The sequence below is a fragment of the Numida meleagris genome, chromosome 2 (assembly GCF_002078875.1).
Source record: "Numida meleagris isolate 19003 breed g44 Domestic line chromosome 2, NumMel1.0, whole genome shotgun sequence".
In the NCBI taxonomy this organism is placed as follows: Eukaryota; Metazoa; Chordata; class Aves; order Galliformes; family Numididae; genus Numida; species Numida meleagris.
The window spans coordinates 17,008,631-17,031,526 of record NC_034410.1 but is presented as its reverse complement, the minus strand read 5'-3'; the positions used below and the strand labels follow the sequence as shown (position 1 = coordinate 17,031,526).

General features: G+C 39.7%; 1 protein-coding gene and 1 long non-coding RNA gene across 10 annotated transcripts in view; one reads left to right on the top strand and one right to left on the bottom strand.

Moving 5' to 3' along the window:
• Window positions 2,788-21,581, bottom strand: LOC110393867. 3 transcript variants are annotated; one of them, XR_002435236.1, is made up of 5 exons: window positions 21,494-21,581; window positions 13,012-13,145; window positions 12,476-12,537; window positions 5,053-5,231; window positions 2,788-2,874 (listed from the first exon to the last, which is right to left on the bottom strand). It is a non-coding gene; the product is annotated as an uncharacterized LOC110393867 (long non-coding RNA). The 3 variants fall into 3 exon arrangements; XR_002435237.1 differs by lacking the exons at window positions 2,788-2,874; window positions 5,053-5,231 and adding exons at window positions 7,101-8,330; window positions 14,288-14,503 and having other exon boundaries at window positions 21,494-21,580; XR_002435235.1 differs by lacking the exons at window positions 2,788-2,874; window positions 5,053-5,231 and adding an exon at window positions 7,101-8,330.
• The window catches only part of ARMC3 (armadillo repeat containing 3), a 72,946-nt gene continuing 71,682 nt past the window's right edge, over window positions 21,633-22,896 (top strand). For 2 of the 7 annotated variants that reach the window (XM_021387274.1, XM_021387267.1), the window contains exon 1: window positions 21,633-21,777. In XM_021387274.1, the coding sequence (XP_021242949.1) occupies window positions 21,646-21,777 (132 nt within the window). In that variant the 5' untranslated portion in view covers window positions 21,633-21,645. The remainder of the gene's footprint in view (window positions 21,778-22,896) is intronic. The other 5 variants (XM_021387269.1, XM_021387275.1, XM_021387270.1 and 2 more) reach the window with 5 other exon arrangements.

Below are 22,896 nucleotides of genomic sequence, written 5' to 3'. Positions count from 1 at the left end.
AATTGCAGCCCAAATTGCTGAAGATGTGCAAAGCTAAAATAACTAGAAAAAAATCTTTGATGGAAATTATCAGTTGAAACTGATACTGGTGCTGTTGTCTACCCTGCTTCACAATCATCTACTGACTTACAGGCACAGCACCTGTAGCACAATGAATTAGATATCAGTGTGTTCACACTCATTTGCTGTAAACAAAACCAATAGTGTACCCATGTAGTAGAAACACAGATTACTCTACTTTCTTCTCTTGACACCATGAGATTTGGATGCACACGAAAACTTGATTTTCATCTACCACTCCCTGCAATCTCTCTTTGTTCTGCTCTAGTCACTCAAAGCTCAGGAATGACAGAAGTCCACTTCACTGGGGACCAAGCTCCATCCTTTAGCTTGTGATGTAGGAGGGACACTTGAGTTTTAGATCTGGTCAAAGCAGCCTGGTGTCCTAGCTTTTTTGTCTGATGTTTCATGGATGGGAGGCTACACCTAACTCTGTGTTCCTATGAAGCATCATGTACTGAAGCTGGGGCTAATATGGGATTACTATGGAACCAAGGAGCTTTAGCAGATCTGGCAATTCCCATCATTTTTATTTATAAGGGGATACCTCATGTACTGACTGATATTCTAGACCACTAGGGTCTTCTAGACCATACCTATATAGACACAGACAAGCTATGCTGGTATTTATGCTGATGTCATGAAGCATCATAATACATTCATCCTGAAAAAAAAAAAAAAAAGACTAATAGTTGATGTATCTTCTGGGAAAAAGAAAACTTTCAATAATGGCTTTCATCCCAAATTCTGTAACTCTACTCTCCTAGTTTCCTGGAGTTATTTTCTAACTTGTTCTTGTCTCTCACATCCCTGCATTAGCCCAGTTAGTATTTTTGTAAAGCTTTGTATTTTCAAGGAAAGTCTGTTTCTGAGAGTATGCTAAGTATTACTGTTTATTGCAACCTGCATATCAGAGCCATAGAGCTAACAGAATACTGTACTTGATTTTAGCCCTCCTCCCGTACACAATTGCATATGGAGAAGCTGTAATCTAATGACACAATGAATTTTCATCTACTTGTACAGAAGCCTGCACAGCTAGCTAGTCAATGGAAAGCTTTAATCTATATGTGATTTGTTTAAATGCGTCATTCTGGCAGTCTTTAGAATGTATGTTTATCATAATAGAAAATCACTATAAATTAAATTACTGACAATATGAAGCCTTTTTTGCAGTCCATGCTCTGATAATATTTTATTTGGCTTAAAACATAAACAAATCAGCTCTAAGGACTAAGCCATATTCACCCAATATCTCAGCGGGTCTCAGCTTCAGACTTACAGTCAATGGCATTCTACCAAGGGAGAATATTATCCACTCCTTTTATTTTATTTGATATTAGCACTTAGCTAATATAATAGCCCATATGAAAGTATATAATTTACATTAATACAAATATGCTGGGTAAAAAGAAAGAAATAGTGGTGCAAGTAAGTTAAGCCCTATCTTTCACAGATGAATCCTTCTTGGGTAGCAGAAGTTAGGAAAAATATGAAGCAGAACGTTTGTTCTTCAGATTCGGACAGTGATAGCTTACCACATTTATGAATAATTCCTTACAGTTTTTTATCACTTTCTACTCCAGAAGCTACATTAGTTTTACAACTATTAATTGAATTGTCTTAACTTTACTACACTCTGTGAGATAGAAAGGATTATTAACTCTACTTTACAGATAAGAAAACTGAGACGGGGAGAGGAAATGATTAGCTGGAGGTCACACTGGGAATCAGAGACAGATAAATCCCACATCTCTCAATCCAGAGCAGTAAGTGTTGAACATCATTCCTTCTCCACACAAACAGACATTAGAAATGTGACACAATTCAAATAGAAGCAATTAAAGAAAAATGTCATTAAAGATAAAAGCTTCAGAAATTCATCCTATGCTGGTGATCCCAAACATTATTCTCTTCTGTCTCTGTCACATAGTTTTAAGTTCAGATTATCCCTGCTTCCTTCCTTCCTACACCACCAGTATGTGCATCACATCAGATCATCTGAAACAGTCACATAGCCCTCCTGCAAAGATCTGCCCTGCCTACGTGTTATACAGTTTTGTATGTGTGTAATCACCATTTCCATTGGAATACACTCAGAAACTAATGCCGTGAAGTATGAGGCCATCTCTGCAAAAAGACCAGCCTCTGTATTACAGAGACGTAACTTGTTTTTTCTTTTAAGAAATTATTGGGCAAGTTCATGAATACTCTGTACATGGTTTAACTCTCTGAATGCATGAGGGGATTAACAATGAAGCAAATACCACTTACTTTTGAGATTTGTTTGACTTTACCATACTTACCCTCAGGCTGTTTAGGAAAGCTCTAGCACACTTATCTTGTACAGAACATTTACAATTTCATCTATCACCACTTTGAATAAAGTATTTGATCAAACCACCTGAAGTGGTGTTTATTAGCTGACAGTCGTCAATACATGAGCTAATTAAACACTTGCCACAGTGTATTAGTCAGCAGATTAGAATTTTCCTTGCTTTGATTTAAACTTATGTGTCTCTGTTATTACTGTCTTAGTAATTACGTCTAATCCTGGATTTCTTTAATTCAACAGATATTTTTCCATTAATTTCCACAGGAAAAATATCAGGATCTCTACGAAAACCATTGTACATTGTACTATATGGGAGAAAATCAGGTCTCTATAAGATTCCAGTTTTGAAGCAACTTTAGTTCTGGCTTTAGCACTTCTCTCCATTCTCCTTTCTCCATTGAATATCTGTACACAAGTTATTTGGTCCATTTCCAACAGTGAAGGTGGTCTCATGTTAGTTTGATGGGGCAGATATATATCTAAAGAAGAAAACAGAATTGTTACAGAGCAAACATTAGGGCAGAAATGCAGATTAGTACAAAACAAAATGCTTCAAAAGTTGCCATTAATTGTTCCAAAAATCTTGTTTTAGCTACAACATTTTCAGTCATAAAAGCCTTTCTTAAGTTCTCTTGAGCAAGGTTGTAAAATAAAGAGTTTCTAAATTGTAGCATGGATCAAAATTGATTTATTTTTAAACAAGTCTTAATTCAGACCTCTGCAAATTCAGAATAGAATTAGCCTTTAGATTTTTTTAAAGCTAAATAAACAATAGATTTGCCTTGGCTGATTTCAGTGTAACCCCGGGGAATAGGATCTGAAGGATTTTATTAGTGGTGCATGAAGTCTAGAGCTTCAACAAACAACCTGGAATTCAAGAAAATGCAATTAAATACAATTAGAAGACCTACTAATCATTACTGACACTATTACTGCTGCCCATTACTTTCTATAATTGCACACGATTTTCTACCTGATAGTCCTGATCACTTTTAAAGGCCTTAGAATGTGAATGCATCGTAACGTACCTATGACTCTCCTCAGCTAAATGTCATAATGAGTTCAATATTAAGATTTGGTCTAGTTGTAGACAGAATATTTATTTGGCTTGCGGGTGGAACACTCCTTTTATTTACTTGTGATTGTTCTTAGGACCACATATATTTGATAGAACAAAATGATTGTGTAAAGAGTGATAGATGAATATTTGAGAAACTGTCAGAGATCCTTCCCAATATTCTTCCTACACAGCAACAAAACAAGTTCAGTTTATGACTTTTATTTGAGTATCTAAGAAACAGATTTTATAATAAAAGTCTTTTGTCTTGTTGATGACAAGTATAATTGCCTCTTTTAAATCTCAAACCACATATTTAAACTACAGCTATAGGGCATTAAATGCCTGTGACCTTATCCCATGAGCTGCTGAAGATCTTTGAAAAGGACACTTTACCTAATGGCAGCTGCACTTTCCAAAAAAAAAAAAAAAAAAAAAAAAAAAAAGAAGAAGAAGAAGAAGAAGGAAAAGGAAACGGAAGAAACAGCCCTAAAACTCTGGAATGAAGCACTGCCCCCATTTTTGACCAGAGGCGCTCCACAGAGGCAAATGTGCCAGGTTCATGATGCTTCCAAATGCCTGGGGCTGTGTAAGGGACAGGGATTGTCAGTGGCACATGGACTGTCACGTCTGCACACAGATTAGTTTTCAAACCCATCCCCAGCAATTCCTCTAATACTCATCGTGGCCTCCTGAAATGCAGTGCAGAGGCTTGGTCTGCTTCAGCACCATTTTGGGTGCCAAGAGGAACGGGATGTTCTGCCACAAAATCCAGACTACAGCTGTGTCTGTTTAGCATTTTGTTGTGAGGCAATGCAAATCCTGAGAGCCCCCAGTGCTTGCAGGCACTAGGCTTCCTTTCAGAAGAGCCTAACCTGATGTCTGTGCTTCATATAGCCACCAATTGCATTTCAGTTCCTTGTGCGAGCTCGTGAGCCCATGACAGTGCTTACCACTTCAGGATATGTTTGTGTTGCTGCTGGTCAGTTCAGATCACAGGTGTGCACGGGAAGCAGGTCTCAGGGATGTTTGACCTGCTCGTCTGTCCACAATGAAGAGAAGTCTCAGAGAACCTAAACGGGATTCCTTGCAGGTGGAACTAACCTAGAAAATGTATTCCGAGAGTTTCTCCTAATGTGCTGCATTTACTAATGGGCATTCAGTGCCTGGGCCAAGATCTCGTTTGCAGTAACCCCTCCAAAGTGTGTATTGTAGATGTTAGGTTCTCAGCAGCAGCTGCTTCATTCTGCAGATCTGTTTTTCTCACAGCATGATGCTTGCTAACCTAAACAAAGCCTCAGGTAGCTCCAAACCACATGTGATGATAGTGGTGATGGTTTGGGGGGCCAAATGGAAACTAGTCTGAAGTAAAGCCCCTGAACTTCACATAATGTAGATGCACAGGCCTCAGTACTGATTAATTCATTGACTGTTATTTTTTTGCACCAAATTACTTGCTGATGTGGACGTAGAGTAAAGGTCTTTGCTGTTAGACAGTGGCTTATGATGCTTAACCACACCAACCAGAAAAAAGATATTCTAGTCCCTTCAAAAATATACTGTTTTATCACATTTCTGACAACTGAACATTTATGCTCACCTCTCTGATGCTGTAACTCTATTGCGTTCCTGAAGCTGAGGCTGCAAGCAGGCAGAAGTGGGATACGTGCTACCACAAAGACCTTGCCACAGGCTGAGAAGGAACGCTGGTTTTCATAGCTCTGCTCAGTTAAGATTTAAATTCCATCATACAGCTTTTACCGATGGTTTATTTAAATCCTGCAAATGCAGTTTTATTTTATTAATGTGCTCTACATCCGATTAAATTTTGTGTATTTTTTTTCTCTCTCCATATCACCTAGCATTAAAAGTAGACTCACTGGAATATAAATAAATACATAAGTGAACTCAAATCCACCATAATTCTGCTGGGTCTGATTTCATGGTAGCATTAATCAGAACTGAAATCACTGAAAATATTAGAGTGTGCTTGATAGGTAGTATCAAAAGGAAGTCTCCCAGCTGCATTACAGCTTCTTCTCTCGGAGACTGTGAACACCAAAGAGGATATCATGATAGAACCTAAAATTAATCCGATTCAAAGCCCAAGTCATGTCCTTCATGGTCCTTGTGAAAAGGGAACATGCAAGAGATTTGACCAAATGTCAGAACTCTGAAAGTGCAAATGAAGGTTTCGACACATCTCTGCCGCCTGCCTTGTGGTTTCAGTCTGCTGTAGAATTAACCTACAAAAGAATACAAATCATGGCAGGTCTACAGACACAGATCAAGGCTGCTTTAGATTAAGTTCTATATATCATGGTTCAGCACCACCTGTTTTGCATTGAAAAAGAATAATACTTAGGGGACATTTATTACAGTATAGTAAGAATCTTAAGAGCTCGCATACTCCTTTAAAGAATATATTGAAATTAAAGACAATTCCTACATGGGAAACTGACATTCCTTAGCATCTTTCAACAGACAGCCAACTGTTTTATGATAGTATTGTAAATAAAAACCATCCGTAATATACATTATTTTTGCCTGCATCCTGTAAAAATCATCACCATTACTTATATTGTTCTACTCACATATTTTACACACATATCCTGTAAGTTACAAAGAATAAACTTAAATCATAATACTTGCTGACAAATTTCTATATTTATGGAGAATTTTATAAAAAGAATGTATTTCCTTCTTTCTAGCCATGCTTGGATCTACTTATTTTTCCTACACTAGACTTCAGATAAACTGGATTTAAAATACATATAACTTTTTATTTATGCACTGTACATGAAAATCTTGCACAGTGTTTTAGTTGTTGTTTTATAACTTTCTTCTTACTGTTACTAACTGTTTGATTTCTCAGTGTCCTCAGCAAATAAAGAACTTACTGAATAACCACGTAATATCCTTGAGCCCTGCAGTTATCCATTCCTCAATACAGCTTCAGCCACTCACCCACGCTAGGAGAACTCTCAGAACTATCATGAATCCAACTTCACAATGGGTACAGAAGGGCTCTGGAGGGATTTGGGATTTTTCAGTCATTCTTAGAATCCAGAGTTACACAGACCACATTACACAGACTCCTGTTCCCTGGGTCTGGCCATGGCAGCAACAGTGCTAATGGCACACCAGGTGCACTGGCAGCCATGTAACCAGCTGGCTGGCAAAAGTGATTTCTCCCTTCTGTTTGGCTCTCATGTCCAGTTTTGGCAGTCCCAGCACAAGAAAGACACAGGCTTACTGTCCAGCCTGGCAAAGAGATGGCTGAATGGAATCCAGCTGCTGCTTGAACTGCCCAACTTGTGCCTAAAGAAAGGATGAAGCTGGGCTCTTCTCTGAGCTGCACAGAGAAAGGACAAGGGACAAGAGACAAGAGTCAGGTTGCAACAAGGGACATTTGGAGTGGACAGAGAGAAAAGATCATGTATGGGAGTGCTTAAGCACAGAAACAGGTTGTCTTAAGGGTGTAGGAATCCATCCACTTGTTCAGGCACTAGAACTGAAGCTGCCCAAGGAAGTGGTTGAGTCACCGTCCCTGGAGGTGTTCAGGAAATGTTTAGATGTTGTACTAAGGGACATGGTTTAGCGGGGAACTGTTGGTGCTAGGTGGACAGTTGGACTTGATGATCTTGGAGGCCTTTTCCAACCACGGTGATTCTGTAATTCTATGATTCATCCTTGAAGACAGAATTCATCCGGAGAAGGCCCTCTGTGACTTGAATGCCAGCCCTGCTCTGAACAACGGGATGGATTTGATGACCTCCAGAAGACCTTTCCGACTCAATTCTAAGCCTACAAGCAAGGCTTGCTACTCCTTCCACTGTAATGCTTCTCATATCTAGTTTTTCACCATCTACACACTAAATCTGTCATCTACATCCTCATAATCTTGCATCCTGATTAATTCAAAACTGCTGTTTTCAGGCCATCTGTTACGCATATCCCCCCCTCAATCGAGTATATACAAAATAACAGCAGCTATGCTATTCCCGGACCACAATTCTGACGTTACTGACTTTTTATGTCTCATCACACTGCTGCTTATCTCCCCCACAACGCAGTGGATTTGTTTGCCAATTTGTCAGATTCTGCCACTGGGATCTGCCTGTGCTGGCAGATCCATGCAGCAAACCATGCACCGTGACCTGCCCTCCCAAACCCGTGCTGGAACACCTTCCAGCCCTCCACCTCTCTCACACACAGTTCATTTACTGCGATTTTTTTCCAATAAGATGTCAGATGATGTCGACCGAGAAAGGTCACAGTGTCTGTCAATCTCTTTTTAAAAAATGATTACATATTCTGCATGTTCTCCAATACTTCTACTGTGGTATGTCTTAAATTTCTAAGCAAACCTCGGGAATTATTCACCTTCAGTAAAATGAGAGCAGTTTGTTCAAGGCACGTAGATTCCCAAACACACTAAGGGTCAAGCTTCTTTCTAAAATCATGTTCAGGGTAAATGCCTCTTCCAGAAATACCAGTGAGAGGTAGGCGTGCCCTGTTTCAGCATATTTACTTGCCATATTTACCTGCCAAAGTATTTTTCCAAGTCCAGGCAGAAACCTACACATTTCTTTTGGCAAGCCTTGAAAATTTGATTCTTAATATGACACAAAAACAATAGCAAAGATAAAAATATCACAAATGATCATGATAGATCTTCAAGCTATTTTACAGTCCAGTATTCCTTAGGAGTTTTTGCAGAATATTAAAATTAAAAGAGAGAATGGAAAAGAAATTTTTGAAATGTATATACTCTTTTTTATAATGCTCCTGACTGTTTCTTTGATGTATGTTCAATGGTAGTGGAAACCTGTAGTTGAAGTGGCAGCGTACACGGTGGAGAAGGACAGTGGTAACCTGGGAAGTAACCAAGAATAGTTGTGAGTAATGAGGATGAATTAATTCCTAACAAAGCTAGCCTTCAAAAAAAAAACAGCAAAGTATACCTTGAAAATACTAGTCAGTAGCACATATAAAACATATGCAAACACAGCCAAGCAGCTGCACTCGTCACGGGACTGTATGCTCATTTTCACCAGACTGCCCTGCCATGGCTTTATAATAGAAATGGAGCCACTATATAGCTCTACTGCCCTGAGTAGAATGGAGGTTAAATCCATTAGGCCTGCTAAGGCTTAATAAGAATGGGAATTATGTACCATGCAAAGAAGCTGCATTTCAGGGATAGTCTAAAAAAAAAGTTAAAAAGGTTGTACCACACAGCCTCCAAAGCTCCAGCTATAGACAGGTGAAGATGGGTTCCTCCACTGGGCATTTCAGAGCAGGACACCCAGGAATCATAGAATCCTAGAGTGGTTTGGGTTGGAAGGAACCTTAAATATCACCCAGTTCCAACCTTGCCCTATCTCTATAGGACCTGGTAAAAAGTCACACTCTGTCTTTCTTATAAACCCTCTTTAGGTGCTGAAATGCCTGAAAAAAGACTGAACACAAGGGTGAAATTCATCCTGCATACTAGTACACATAAATTTAGGTATATGCTGTAAATGTAACACATCAGGTTCCTAAGCTCTGACTTTGTATTGGTGATATATTCACTACAGCCCGTGGAGTCTCTAAAACTACGCAACTGAGTAAATGGACTCATGCCCCATCATTTATACCCATGTTGTGCTTCTGCACAGATTCTCCTGGCAGTGTGAAGGGCAGCACAGGGTGTTGTCCTGGCCTCTGGCTGCTGTTCCAGAAAAACACTGTTCTCCCACAGATCTGCCTTCAGACCTGCCAGCTATGCGTGAATACCTAATGGCATCTCAGATGGTGCTAGGTGCCTGTGCTAAATGAATTAGCTTGTGGTGGCTGTGTTAGGATGAGTTGAATTTTGTTCTAGCCTCCAGTGGGTGTACTAACCAGATTTTCCCCTGAGAATAACAACTCCTCTGAGTGCAGTAATAAATGCAGATTGCTCTTTGTAGGTACAACAACCTGCAAATCGAATCCCTCCCAAAAGGTTTGATTCAGATGGAACCTGGTGAGGTCATCTGAGGTGTCCCAGCTTCCTGCATACCCCCATGGTCTCTAGCAGGTCACTGCAGAAAGAGCCAGTCCTAGGCCATGTTTGGCTGCTACGTGAGGGTATCGCAGATTCTCCGCAACATCTGAAATGTCACGTGGTACCTCCATGTGCAGGCAACCAAATTATAATGAAAAATGAACTAATCCTATAAAATACACTGAAATGATTAAAAGAAAATGATAAGAAATCCAGGGGAACAATAAAAAATCATCATCAGGTATTCAGTTTCAAATGTTATGTGAATCAGTTCTTGGCACACTAGAGTGGAAAGGGCTGCCAATACTGATGTGTCCAGTCCGTGCCACCCTTGGCGCGACATCCTGAAGTCCTCTCCAAAAACACAACTCCTGTTCCTGAGCAGATATCTCTCACCACTCCAAGAGGCAAATGTGTTAATCAGTTACAGCGCATAGGTATATGTAATAGTTAGACATGTGCAGTACTTTTCACTGGAAATAACTATATTTTGGTTGTTTCTTATGCTCTTTCCTTTCTTCTGTAAGGGTGTAGACCGTGATATGAGACAAGCTGTATATTAAGTTGCAAATTATGGGATATCTGCCTTGAACTCTCTGTCTACAACTTTGTTAGAGAAAGTGGAAGCACTTAACTGGATAACAACCCTGCATTTTTCATGTCTTGAGAAAAAAAACTGCAAACAGTGACATCATCTTTGGCACTGCCCCTGTCCATTTTGGACTAAGAATCAGCTGTCTAAATCATGATACTTTGGTCTATCTTATGCCAAATGAAAAGAGAAGAAATTCCAGACCTCTTTTTCAGAATGCTCTGACAAATTAAGATACATTAGGGAAGGATTATTAATATAAATAATGAATTAGTTTTGTACTGGATTGTCTATGTAATGGGATGTCAGAAATGTTTATGGCTGGACCCCAAACTGCACAGTCAACAGAACTTAACCCCACTAACTGGAACTGAGATATGGATTTGGTTCTAAGTCAAAGGAAGTAAGCACTGGCCACTTCCTATATCTTTGTTCATTTTTGACTTGAAAATCTTTAACAGAAAATTCAAAATAAGGTAGAGGAAGAATAATATGAATACCAACTTGGCGTTAAAATTTCAGTGAGATGCCTTTGAAAAGAATCAATGCAGTGTACATAAAAATAATAGAAAACTTTTCCTGCCGGAAGACTAAGAAGTGCTAGATTATGAATGCATAACTCCTTGAATACAAATATAAACACTTGCAAAATCTTAAACATTACTGGCTCTATCAGACAAAACACTTGCGTGCCTAACGCATCAGAATACCCCTCGATGCATCCACATCATCTTTATTTAGCACAATATATTAATTGCAGATTGAACTTGACAGCTGTGACCAGCTTATAAAAGCAGTCTAACACAAAGTACAACCCCCAGCCATACTTATAGTAAGGGATTATTTTCCGGTTCTAGATCACTTCTTTTAACAGTCCATCTTTTTTTTGGAACATTATTACAATATTCTGTCCTCTTTCAGTAGAGACTTCGCAAATATGTGACTGTTTTCTTGCTGTTTGTTGCACCATGTGGGTAAAGCTGCCTATCTTTTTCATCTGCAAGATGTGAGGAATTGTGCAAGACGTGAGTCTGTGGCAATCAGGTCCACCGCTGAGCTCAGCCTTCAGACCTGCCAAGCATTTCACACTGCTTGCAGGGCTCAGGCAGCTAGCTCCCGCCTGGCATTCTCTTGCAGCTGGGGCTCCAACGCGCACATTTATTCAGCATTTACACAGCTCCTTTGATTTGATGAATGAGATCATGGAGCAGGAATGAAGCTGTTGCACGGCCGTGCTGCCGTAGCAGAGCCTCCTGCTCGCAGGGGTCCTGCTGAGGGATGCGTGCTGTCTGGCTGCAGCCCAATTCCCCAGCTCCGTGTCAGCCCACCACGCCGTGCTGCCTGTCCCCTGACCTAGTGCAGCATTCTTACAGGTACCGAAATAAACAGGACCTGAGAGCGCTGCTGTCTGAGATCAAGCGATGCACAGAACTTGGAGTTTAGAATAAAGCAGACAGTGCAATAAATCCCTCAGTATTATATTTAGTAATGGTATCATTTGTGTCATTCAGGAAAGTGATCTTGATTCACAAAACCCCACAGCTCTGAATAAATCACTTCCACAGTGGAGTGTTTGACTGATGAGACACTAACTGTCCTATAGTGAGAAAATTATTCAGACTGGGAAGATGACAGGTTCAGAGCATGAAAAACAATAAGCCACAGAGAAGCTGGAAAGAACAGCGTGTACAAAAGACCAAAGGGCAATTGTCACTATCCCTGAGTAATGACCATAACAACAGGTGCTAAAACATACAATACAACTACATAGTGCTAGCCAATTTCTGGAGTGGCAGAAAGTTCAATAGCCAAGTGAAACCCTTTATAAGCGAGAGTGCCTCATTAGCACAATGAAAGGGACCAATAAAAATCGGTAGAGATCTTGTTTGCAACGCCCAGAGGCCTGCGCTGTGAAAAAGCTTACTGTTTTCCCTTTCCATTTCATCTCTCTATGCTATAGCTAATACAATAGCTGCCAAGTGGAAGAATAAGCTAAAATCCTCTACAGCTGTGAAATTGTTATAATTTCTTTCCTTGTCTTTTTTCCCAACAAGATTCCTGTCTTACCAAGTACAGCATATAATTATTCCAGTTTTTACTCGTGAAGATGCACACCCTTTCTTATCTAGCCTGCCTGTCATATCTTGTTATAGCTTACAGAAATCTGAAATATGCTGTTCTGATAAAGTGACAGAATAATAACAGAAATATGTGTAGTTAATAATTGTGATAGGGTTTCCACATTATTCTGAGAAAGACAGAAGTGAATATTATGAATAACACTCTAAATGTAATTTATATGAAAGTATAAATCCCTATCAGCTGTTTCAGTTTACTAACAATCTTGAAATATTATCAGGTATTAATTGCTAATAAGCACGATTCATTATGACTTACTGTGAGCTGATTTACTGTTCTCAGTAGTGAAGTAAGGAAACAGAAATTGGCAAGGAGCATTCCTGAAAATTAAAATTATTTTCAGTTATCTATAGGCCTGCCAAATATGAATTAATGCTTGTTCTGCAGCATGTCAGTAGTTGCTCTGATATTCAGTACCTATGTCACTCTGAGCCTTTCTTTTTTTTCCCTTTAAATTTACAAACACTTTACACAAGGGAATAAAGGAGCTCTATTGTAACACTGTGCGGCAGAGCTCAGCCAGCTAGAGATGTGAAGTGGAATCAAGCTGTCATTTGGGGAAACGCTGCATCCACATTTGTTAGGTCCAGTCAGAGAGACCTGGAGGGATATTTAGTGGAATATTCTCCTGTATAATTGCTAATGACTTCAGTGGTAAATTCAAGAGGTCTGAGAACAGGAAGCATAAGCCCCAGAGAAAGATTTTTTGTTTGAAAGGCACATTAGCTTTAATCCTAAGCATATGTCCCTGCCTCCTGCATGAATACAGGAAAATCCAACAGAATAAGCAATACCATCCTTTGATTCATTTCTCCGACTGCTCGCACTTCAGCTTTGTCATCGAGTGATCCATTTCAGCCTCATCTGGGCACCTTGCATCTCTTTCATTCTGCTGTTTCTCAAGGCAGTTCTTGCTGCTGCTGCCTCCCTAGTAATGCACAAAGAAATTTTGGCATGAACATCTAACGACAAAGGCCTTTGAAAATTACAGAACTAATTTTTTAAAAATTGTTTTGTCTGGTCGGTAGCTTGCAGCACCACGCCAAACAGAATCATTAAATGGTTCAGTGGACTAAGATCAAAGATGGACACCTGCGAGCAGAATCCTCTGTTATCCTTTCACTGTCAACAGTAATTGTTGCTAATTGAACAAGTTTGTTTAATACTAACACAGCCCAAGAGACCATATTCTGAGCTGATGGAAATAGATCTGGTTCTGCTGAAGTCAGCTCTGCTAATCCATACCAAGTGAAGAACTGACACAAGGAGAGAAACAGTTAACCCATTGCTTAACCTCATGAGCTGTGTGACCATCTGTTGGAACTGAAGTATGTCTCGAAACTTGGCCTGATAAAGAAAAAAAGGTTTTTCTTTGCCTAACTTTATCGGAGAAGCTACTAAGTACACACTTTGATATCAGTAGTCTAGAATATGTCCAATAGGACTTTAAGATGATAAAAATTGTAAGGTTGGAAGGACAGCAAGAAGCTAGCCATCATTTTCTAAATGCTTTTACAAACTGATTTTCCTTTGCAAGAATGAAAGCCCCTCTTCTCCCTACCCATATTTAACACACAACTCCAATCAATCAGCAAGCAGCAAAACCACAGTTCTGGTGTATAGATTTAAGTGTTTAAAAAAGTAAATAAACACAAATTCAGCACATCTTCAAATCAGGCATCTTTATAAAAAGAGCTCAAAATAGGGTGTGGGTCTATCAGATATATTTTAAATCTTGGCACAGTGGATGGGAAAAAAACAAACAGCAACAAAAAGGGCAAGCAATCATCAAAATGACTCCCTGTAACAGTAAATTAGAGCTTTAAAATATGTCTATTAAATGCACCACACCAGCTTGATTGCCGACAGCAAGTTATATACAAGCAATGCTTTCTTAGGTAGCAGTTCACATTAAAAATGAAATAATGTAAGTTAGGGAGAGATTAAAAATAATTGTGATTGTAAACATAAATACTATTTATTTCAGAATCGGTGTTGGCTCCTTCACTCAGCTGTCAGGAGAGCCTACAAATAGCTCTAGTCAAAGCCCACGCTGTCCTGTCTGGCTACCTGGCAATTCACGTGCTCCTGATTTATTAGTGCTTGCAGCAGTTCCCAGCAGTATCAATGCCAGTGCGACGCGGAGCTGCCACGCAGACTGTGAGGTAAATGCCAGTGTCTAAAGGACTGCATGCTCTCAAGGCTGACGCAGATGCAGTGTGTGCAGAGGTAGATCGGTGTGGCTCTGGAGGTACACCACGCACAGGATGTCACGCTGCTCGTGTGCTGCTGAGCAGAGGGCCGAGAAACACTCAGACCTGGTGCTAAACCCAGTGCTATCTACTTACAATGCTTCTTTCATTATTATTACTTTTGCTTCAGCTATGCTAACTCCCCCGCATCCCCCCCAATTAAATTTAGCACTTATTACATTGCACTTACATTTTTCGATAATAATAATAAAAAAATCTATAAACAACCAAAGAAACAAACACATTATGAAAAGAGCTTGCTAAAACTCACTTGTCTAAATGCACAGACATGAGAGCAGCCATATATTCAGCATGCACTTAAGGAGTCAGCAAGTCTTTTTTTGCAGTGAGAAGCTTTCTAAAACCGAGGCACAGTTGCAGCCATTGCCTAAAGTACAGAGCCAGGCCCTACTAGTGAGCAAGGCAGGTGGGTACCAGGCACTACCATCTACAACTGGTGCCAGTACTGGAGGCTGTAGAATGGAGAAATGGATTGAGGCTCCAAAGCACACACAGAAAGCAGTGGAAAATATGATGTGTAGTAATAATGTAGCCATGGGATGAACAGTTCTGAGGAGAGGGCAGTCTGGAAGGAGAAGTTTGGAACTATGAGCAAAGAAACCGCTGCTGATGTTGAAAGAGGAAATGACTTACATTGTCTCTGAAGAACCAAGATTATACTTTAACAGTGTGTCTCTCTTTTGATTCCATTGATATTAGCTAATTGTGTGTGTTACAGTGAAGAAAATATAGAAAAAAATAAAAACCATATGCAAAACAGCACAATTTGAACACTGGCTGGTAGTTCCATGTTGGCTGTGATTGTGTCTCTTACTTCATGGTGAGCACAACAGAAAATGAGTCAGTAACATCTGGCCTTAAAAAAGCTTTTCGACACAGAATTGTTCACTTGCTGGTGGCTTCCTGCACAGTTAGTGAAGGCATGAGGCGTGGATTATGGAAATACTGTTACTACATTTATCTCTTTAGTTTATCTCAGAAAACCTACAAAAGCTTACAGGTTGAGATTTGACACCATGAAACTGTGTTATGTGCAGTAACATATCTGTAAAAGCTAATCTATTAAGAGTAAATGTCACGTAGAGACACTATTGTAAATGATCACCAAATCACAAAGGCATGAAATCAGTAAGCAACTTTTCAGATTGTAATCTATGTTACTGGAAAAGGAAGTGGCTCAACACCAAACTCCCCAAAAGAAAAGCTCAGGCTCCACGCTTTGCATGTGCTCAGCTGCATACATCCTGTATCAGAGACCAAAACCCAGAGACTCTCCAGTTTGCATCTTCCCCCTCCTCGTCTCCATTTTGGTTTGTGCAAGAATGTCTCTGGCTGGTGAAGAGAACAAGATCCCTGAGTGCCCCACAAAGACAGCCTGGGTACACTGGGTACAGCTTCATTCAGTTTGGGTACAGTAATGTATATGTGCCTAATTATAAGGAAGGGAACAAAAAAAACCACTATACACTCTAAAAACTTTTTTCAATGCCATTACCCTCTGCACTGGAAACCGCACCCTCAAGCTGTTGTCTGAGGGTCTGTCCATGTTTGGAAAGTTTTTACTGTGTTCATGTCAGCCATCAATGAACCATGTAATGCAACAAAACACAAGTTGTTACTATTCTGGACAACAGTGATTCTGCAAAACCACGTGGCATTTAGCCCTGTTCTGATCTAAGCACAGCAAAATATGTTCCTGGGCACCCTGCTCAAGCAGGGGTTGGACTAGATGGACCCAACGGCCCCTTCCAACCTCAGCCATTCTGGGATTTAGTGAAACATTCATGAGTACGTTTCTACTCAGAACTAGGCAAGTACCAAATGTGTACTTTTACTAAAGGCAGAGGGAGTGCAAGATCCAAGAACTTCTAACTTAACAGAAAAAGCAGAAGACAAAGGATGGCTGTGTTGCACAATATGTTATTCAGCACTCTAAACACGGCTCTGTAACATCCAGTGCAGATGCCCTACAAACACTCTTGAATACATTCTGCCAAACACCCAAAATGACTGGGCCAAGGACCAATTTCTTAATATCCAGAAATAGGTAATGTTTTGGTAGGCTGGCAGCATGCCAAGATAATTTCTAAAACGAGTGATGCCAAAACAATAATTGGATAGTAATAAAGCCAGGAAAGAGGGTGGAAATTAAAAATAATTTCCAGCTAAAACATGAGCCTCAGTGCCATGCAGTTTCAGGGTCGCTGTCATAAAGCACAGCTGGACTCATTTCTTGTGCTCATCTTTCACTTTGCCTAGCTTTTAGAGGAGCAAAAAGGCAAGAGCTTGGCTGGGCTAGATCTATATTCAAGCTGTGAATTACATTATTCTGACAATAAGGCCTGGCACCACAAATAGCCTTTGGAGACAGCAGTGCTGGCATGCTTCAGGCTACCCATGGGTTCATTAAGCCGCTGGCCAGGAAGATGCTGGATTCTCATCTCTAGCCTGAGTCTGGCAAAAACTCTCCAAAACAAGCGTTTCCTTTAAGATTAGTAGGATGTGTGAATAAACAGATGCTCTGATTTTTTACAAAAATTCCCCTGACTATGAAGGCGCAAGAAAGAAAGACAGTTTGAAGATACTTCATTATCTCTAAATATGCTTATCTGACTTTAAAATATTTCAGAAATAACAGGATGTTTACACACTCTCACAGCTAAACATTAGAAAGCACGATAGAGGTATCCCAGCTAAAATTAAGGAATGTGATAAATAACATTTAATAGCAATATGCTAGCTGTTAATTTAAATAACTTTTAAATATGTTTTTCATCTCTGAACCAATTTTCTAAACCAGAAGGTTATTTTCAGTTGATAAAAAATAACAGCTTCCATTGAAACTAGTATCTTTTTCAGCAAATATTATTTGTATGACTTTTGTTTGCATAACTTCAAACCTAGAAATGTTTGTTGTTGCTTTTTGGATTTCCAAATTCAGAAGAAAAATCTCTACAGGGAAACCTTCTTCTCTCTTTCTCAGCTGCAGACCTACTTTGCCTCAACTTTTTAAGCAAAAGGAAAATAAAAATGTAATTCTGTACTCTGTACTGTTTTCAGAGTTGAGAAAGTTATGTAAATTACAGAGTAGATCAATGAAGAGGAACGAAAGAAAAAGGAAAAAATTGCTCAATTTCCTCTCCAAACAAGGAAAAAAAGGGAGGAATACAAAAGAAGTAAAACATCCAAATGATGAACAAGAAAGGAGAATTCTAAATCTATAATTAAAAGAGCAGACTTTGACCAAGAGAAATTTCTGTTTTGAATACTATAGCAGTGAAACAATTTAAAAATATTAATTAAACTATCGTCTATATTTTGCAAGTCTAGTAGTCTTCAAAGCCAAAATAAGGACAGAGCTGTCATTCCCTTGGCAAGGCTTACCAGTAACAGTGCTGCTGTAAGAATGGAAATGATACAGCATAATTTGTCCTGAGGACACTACAGAGTGTTCAATTTTTGAAGGCTGAAGTTGTGAATTGAAACATAGGCAAAACAATATCTTTATTAAAGCACAATCTCATCGACACAAGTCTCTGAGAACATCTGATTTCAAACTTAATATGTCCATGATGATACTTAATAATATCCCAAAGAATTGATTCAGTTTAGCCTTAAAAAGGACATATGTCTTGGGAAAACAAGAAATGCTTTAAAATACATTTGCTAACTTGCTGTGAAAATATCTAGCCAGAATTGTCTGATGTGTTAGATATATGGTCAAAAAGGTGATTCCTTCAGTCCTCCCTTCCTTCAATCATTCCTTACAGTCACCTCTTAACATCTCTGACAATATGCACAGTTTTCAAATACCACCTTAAGCAGCAAACATAGGTCTTTATTTCCATCTCTGTTAGCTAACCAACTGGTTTTCAAAAACTAGAAGTACGATAGCAAGGTAATTTAAAACACAGTCTCATTTTCTTAAGAAACAAGCGTGTCCACAAGTGGTACTAAGCGTACCACTTAGGGATACCCTTCCTTTTGCATTGCTTGTATGCTTCAGCAGCAGTATTTGATGACGTTAATGAACTTCAGCTCAAAACACTTTTTACGATAGGGGCTTCAGAAGTGTCATGCTTCACAGGCAGAAATTCAAATATAGAAATATTGAGGTATTTTCTAAGTTATTTAGTCATATCAGTTAAACAACCAAATTGGTTTCATTTTATCAGCTTGTTCAGGGATATGCAGGAAGCCTATGGCAGAGCTGAGGTCTCTGTTCCAGGCTTAAAACTGGCAATGCTGAACCACTTGTCCCCTTTCTGTGTGTCTCTGAAGACACTAAATACAGATGCACAAGTACAATGATGTGACACACCATTATCAAGCAATCAGATCCAGGCACAGTTTCCAGATCTAGGTGTAGTTTCTAAAGGGAAGTTCTATGCAGTTTGTCACTCCCAAACTAGGACTAATACACTCACAAGAAATAATCACCTATTAATTTAGTTTTAATGTAGCATAGAAGACAAACCTGCGAGAGAATACTACTATAAAGGGAGGGTATTTTTCAGTATTCCCAGTCCATGAACTTGGTGAACGGAGGGTGCCTACAGAAAAGTCTGTTTGCGAGCCAGAAGAACGAAAGGCCTGTTCATTGTGTTGATTTCCTTTTTTTTTTCCTAAAGAAGTCAATTTACATTGATATTGGGTATTTTAATGTGTGGAGTAATATACCAAACTGAAATGCAAAGCAGATAGGCTGTAAAATCATTACCCCAAAAGCCAGCTGCTTCTTGTCAGAAAAGGAAAGTTCCTTTTAACTGTCTTCTGAGACTGATATAAAACAAGTTATATGACAAGGGTTTTTTGTACCATATGTTATCAGGTATTTCTTAAAGCATAAATTATGGCTGATTTTTTTTCTAATGGAAAAGAAGAATTATTCAAGACAAGCAATCCAGCTAACAATAATTCCACTTCTGATGTTTCAGGAAATGAGAAACGACTCCCTCTGTGGTGCTTTCAGTAACACTAGGAATATAATTTGAAACACCTCGACATGCAAATTTCCAACACTTACGTTCAACAAATACTTTGATTTCACAGTAGCTTATGTGCTCAAACCCTTATGAAATTAAATATTAAAAATGTTGTTTCATAATATTATTTCAAATATGTTTTTAATCCACACTTGATTTATTTCTGCAAAAGCCTTAATTTAATCAAATTGATAGGACATCTGGCCCTGTTCTTTCATAGGAAAGCGTATGAATTCTATAGTGGCTTTGTCATAAGCTAAATCATCAGAAGAAATTTCATTAAAATGTGTAGTTAATAAAGTCCTTATTCACTCTATTAGGTATTTAGTCTCTAGAAAGCTCTTTAATTTCATAATCTCCTAACTTTAACGCAATTTGTATTATTCTGCTTTGTATATATTTTTTGTTAGTATAAATTACATTGCAATAAAACAGTTCTGTCATTTGTGAATATTTTTCAGAGTTATAATTCTCATGGCATTTTGTAATGATTCTCGTTAGGCCCCTTCCTTTGCTTCCTTATTAGTATGTTGTTACTTAATGTTACTTAATTTGTTACACTTGGGCTATTTCCACAAAATTAAATTAAAAATTATTTTTCTTGATATGTCTGTGCAATTGTGCCAAAGCACAGTAAAAAAGCCCTGCAATTATATGGCTGTCACAGTGTTTGACTACCTCTGCCCATGGCAAACAGATAAAAATAAAGACAGAAAAGATAATCTCTGCAAAATTCATTTCCACGGTATAGTAACACCCCATTTATTTAGACTATGGAGTAGGTAAGTGCCCACAGTGTGCTCATCGTGCTTAACTTCCAGCCACACATCAAAACAGAAAATGTGACTGGACTGAGGAACATGAAAGGGATGTGCTCAAATCTCACCTGGCATGGAGTCAATATGCCATGCAAGTACACACACCTGGAGGTGCTTCTGGCTGCTGAAGACTAGGCATGTAATCATGGCATGAATAATAGCTGGGGAGGGAAAAGCATGCTTATCTCTCTCCAGGTCATCTGCTGTTGTCCTTCATCCTTACTGCCTGTATACTAGTCTACTTCACAATGCACACATTCATAAATTTTGTGACATGGTACTGGTTATGAGCATGAGCATCTTTAACCTTCAAGTAACTGAATGCATTGTTTCAAGACTGCCTTGAAACAGTGATGATGCACCTCATTACCACATCTCTCTTCTTTCACGTGAATCTGTGTTAATAAATATTGTTTGTTTGACTGTTCATACGGAAATAAAGAAGAGGTGTAACTAAGTGGGGAGACTGGCTATTTCAAACACAATTCTGATCATAAGAATTATCACCACTGAAGATAAGAATAAGAAAAGCTATCATCATGGAGACCATTTTGTTTCTGGCTAGCTCATCCCAGCTAGCAGCTAAGCATCTACCAGTCACTTGCTCATTAGCCACTGCCAGTGGGATGGGAGAATGAATTGGAAAAGCAAAAGCGAGAAATAAATTGTGGGTCAAGATAAAGATAGTTCAGTACGTGAAGGAAGAAAAGACAAAAAAGCGATGCAAAAGCAATCATTCACCACCTCTCACAAGGAGACCAGACAGCTTCCAGGCCAATTTCAGACAGAAATCAGTCAGTTCACTGTGATTTCTTCTGTCTGTTAGATACAGATCAGTATAAATGGTTCTCACTTGTTGTTGCTTTCCAGCGGCGGTGATGATCAGTCTCTATACATTTTCTATGGGAGCGGTGATGTTAAAAGTGGAATGAGATGCCATCATGCAAGGGGCTTGTTTATGTCTAAAAATGATCCACTTACTCTTCTGTTATGACCACAGTCACTTTTATCGCAGTATAAACCAAGGAAGCATGGACCTATTTGTGCTATGATCTCTACAGATTGATATGGCTTGTAATAAGAAACTGAATTTACCCTTGCAGAGCAACATTATAAAAAAAATGGGGAGAAAGCAATGATACTTGTGATAAATCACAGGAGGGAGTTAATAGAAGCTGTAATTTCTTCACATATGATTACCTAACTTTTACGTCCAAAAATAATTATATTCGCCCATTTCCGTTTGCTGCCCATCGACAACCTGGAGAGGTCGAGCGGAAAGGCGAGAAACGGGAGCGCGCGACCAGGCGCTCCTCAGCAGCGGTCCCGCCTTCCCTCCCGCCGCAACGCGCATGCGCCGCAGCCGTCTCCTAGCAACGGGGAAACAGCGGCGCGGGCCGCTGCGGCGCGATCGCCCCCGGGCGGTGCGAGAGACCGGGGTGGCAGGAACCGGCCCGCTAAGGCTTGGGCTCCTTCAGCTCCAAGTAAGCAGAAATAACGCGTTTGTGGAGGCAGCGGTGGGAGTCTTAAAGCCGGAAACGAAGGAGGGGAGGTTTCGGCCCGGCCGCGCTGCATCAGGCGCTGAGGGCGCCGTTGGGGGCGGCGGAACGGGCAGCTCCGGGCGGCAGCCTGGCTCGTGCGCGCCCTCAGCCCCCTCCGCAGCAGCCGGGAGCCTTCGGAAACCACGGGGCAAAGTTTTAAAAACATCAAACCCTGGGTTATTTTTTAGCTGGAGGGCATAGGTTAAAGTTCCCTGCAACCACAGCCAAAACCGACAGCTCACTGCCTGCTTGGGCACCTGCCCCTGGAAAGAAGGCAGGCACTGTTACAAAATTTACGATGAAGCTGTAGGATTTATGTAGCTGTAGGGCTCATGAGATGTGTAGAATTCCTCTGAGACAGTAACATGGCAGGTATGGGACCCAAAATAGCACGGACAATAAAAGAGAGGGAAAAAATGAAAAGTAGAATAAAACTTCACATACAGAAAATTTACCCTAAACAGCGCCAACAGGTAGGAGAAATATCTCACCCTGTTTAGTAATGCTTCAAAGGGATGGGATGTATCTGCAGGCAGGAATGCCAACACCCAGCATGGGTTTGCTCACCAGGGGAGCATCACCTGTATGAGAACACCTCCTTTGAAACCTTACTGCTTATTGGAATTGATCATCCATATAACATACTCCCAATGCTGTATTATCTTAACCAGTGGAAAGTAAGCACAGCTGCTTTCCATTTTTTGTTGGCTGTGAGCAAGCTCTCTTTCTCACCTTTGCTGATGGAAACACCAGCGTGTTTAGGATTTTTATCACTGCTGCCATTTTCTAATTATCTCGTGTTCTGCTGCTATGGTGAATGCCAAGATGTGCCTCTGAGTCCTTACAGCTCCTACTGCTGTCTGCAAACCTACTGAGAGGTTTCCAGTGTATGCAGAGAAGCATAAGTACAATTTTGTACAAGACAAGAGAAGCTTCCTCTGGGGTGCTGTGTTCAGCTGAGGTCATCTGTGCTTTAAAGAGGTTCAATTAAAATAAAACTGGGAAGGGTTTCAAACTCAAAAAAGGAGAGATTTAGATTGGATATAAGGAAAAGGTTTTTTT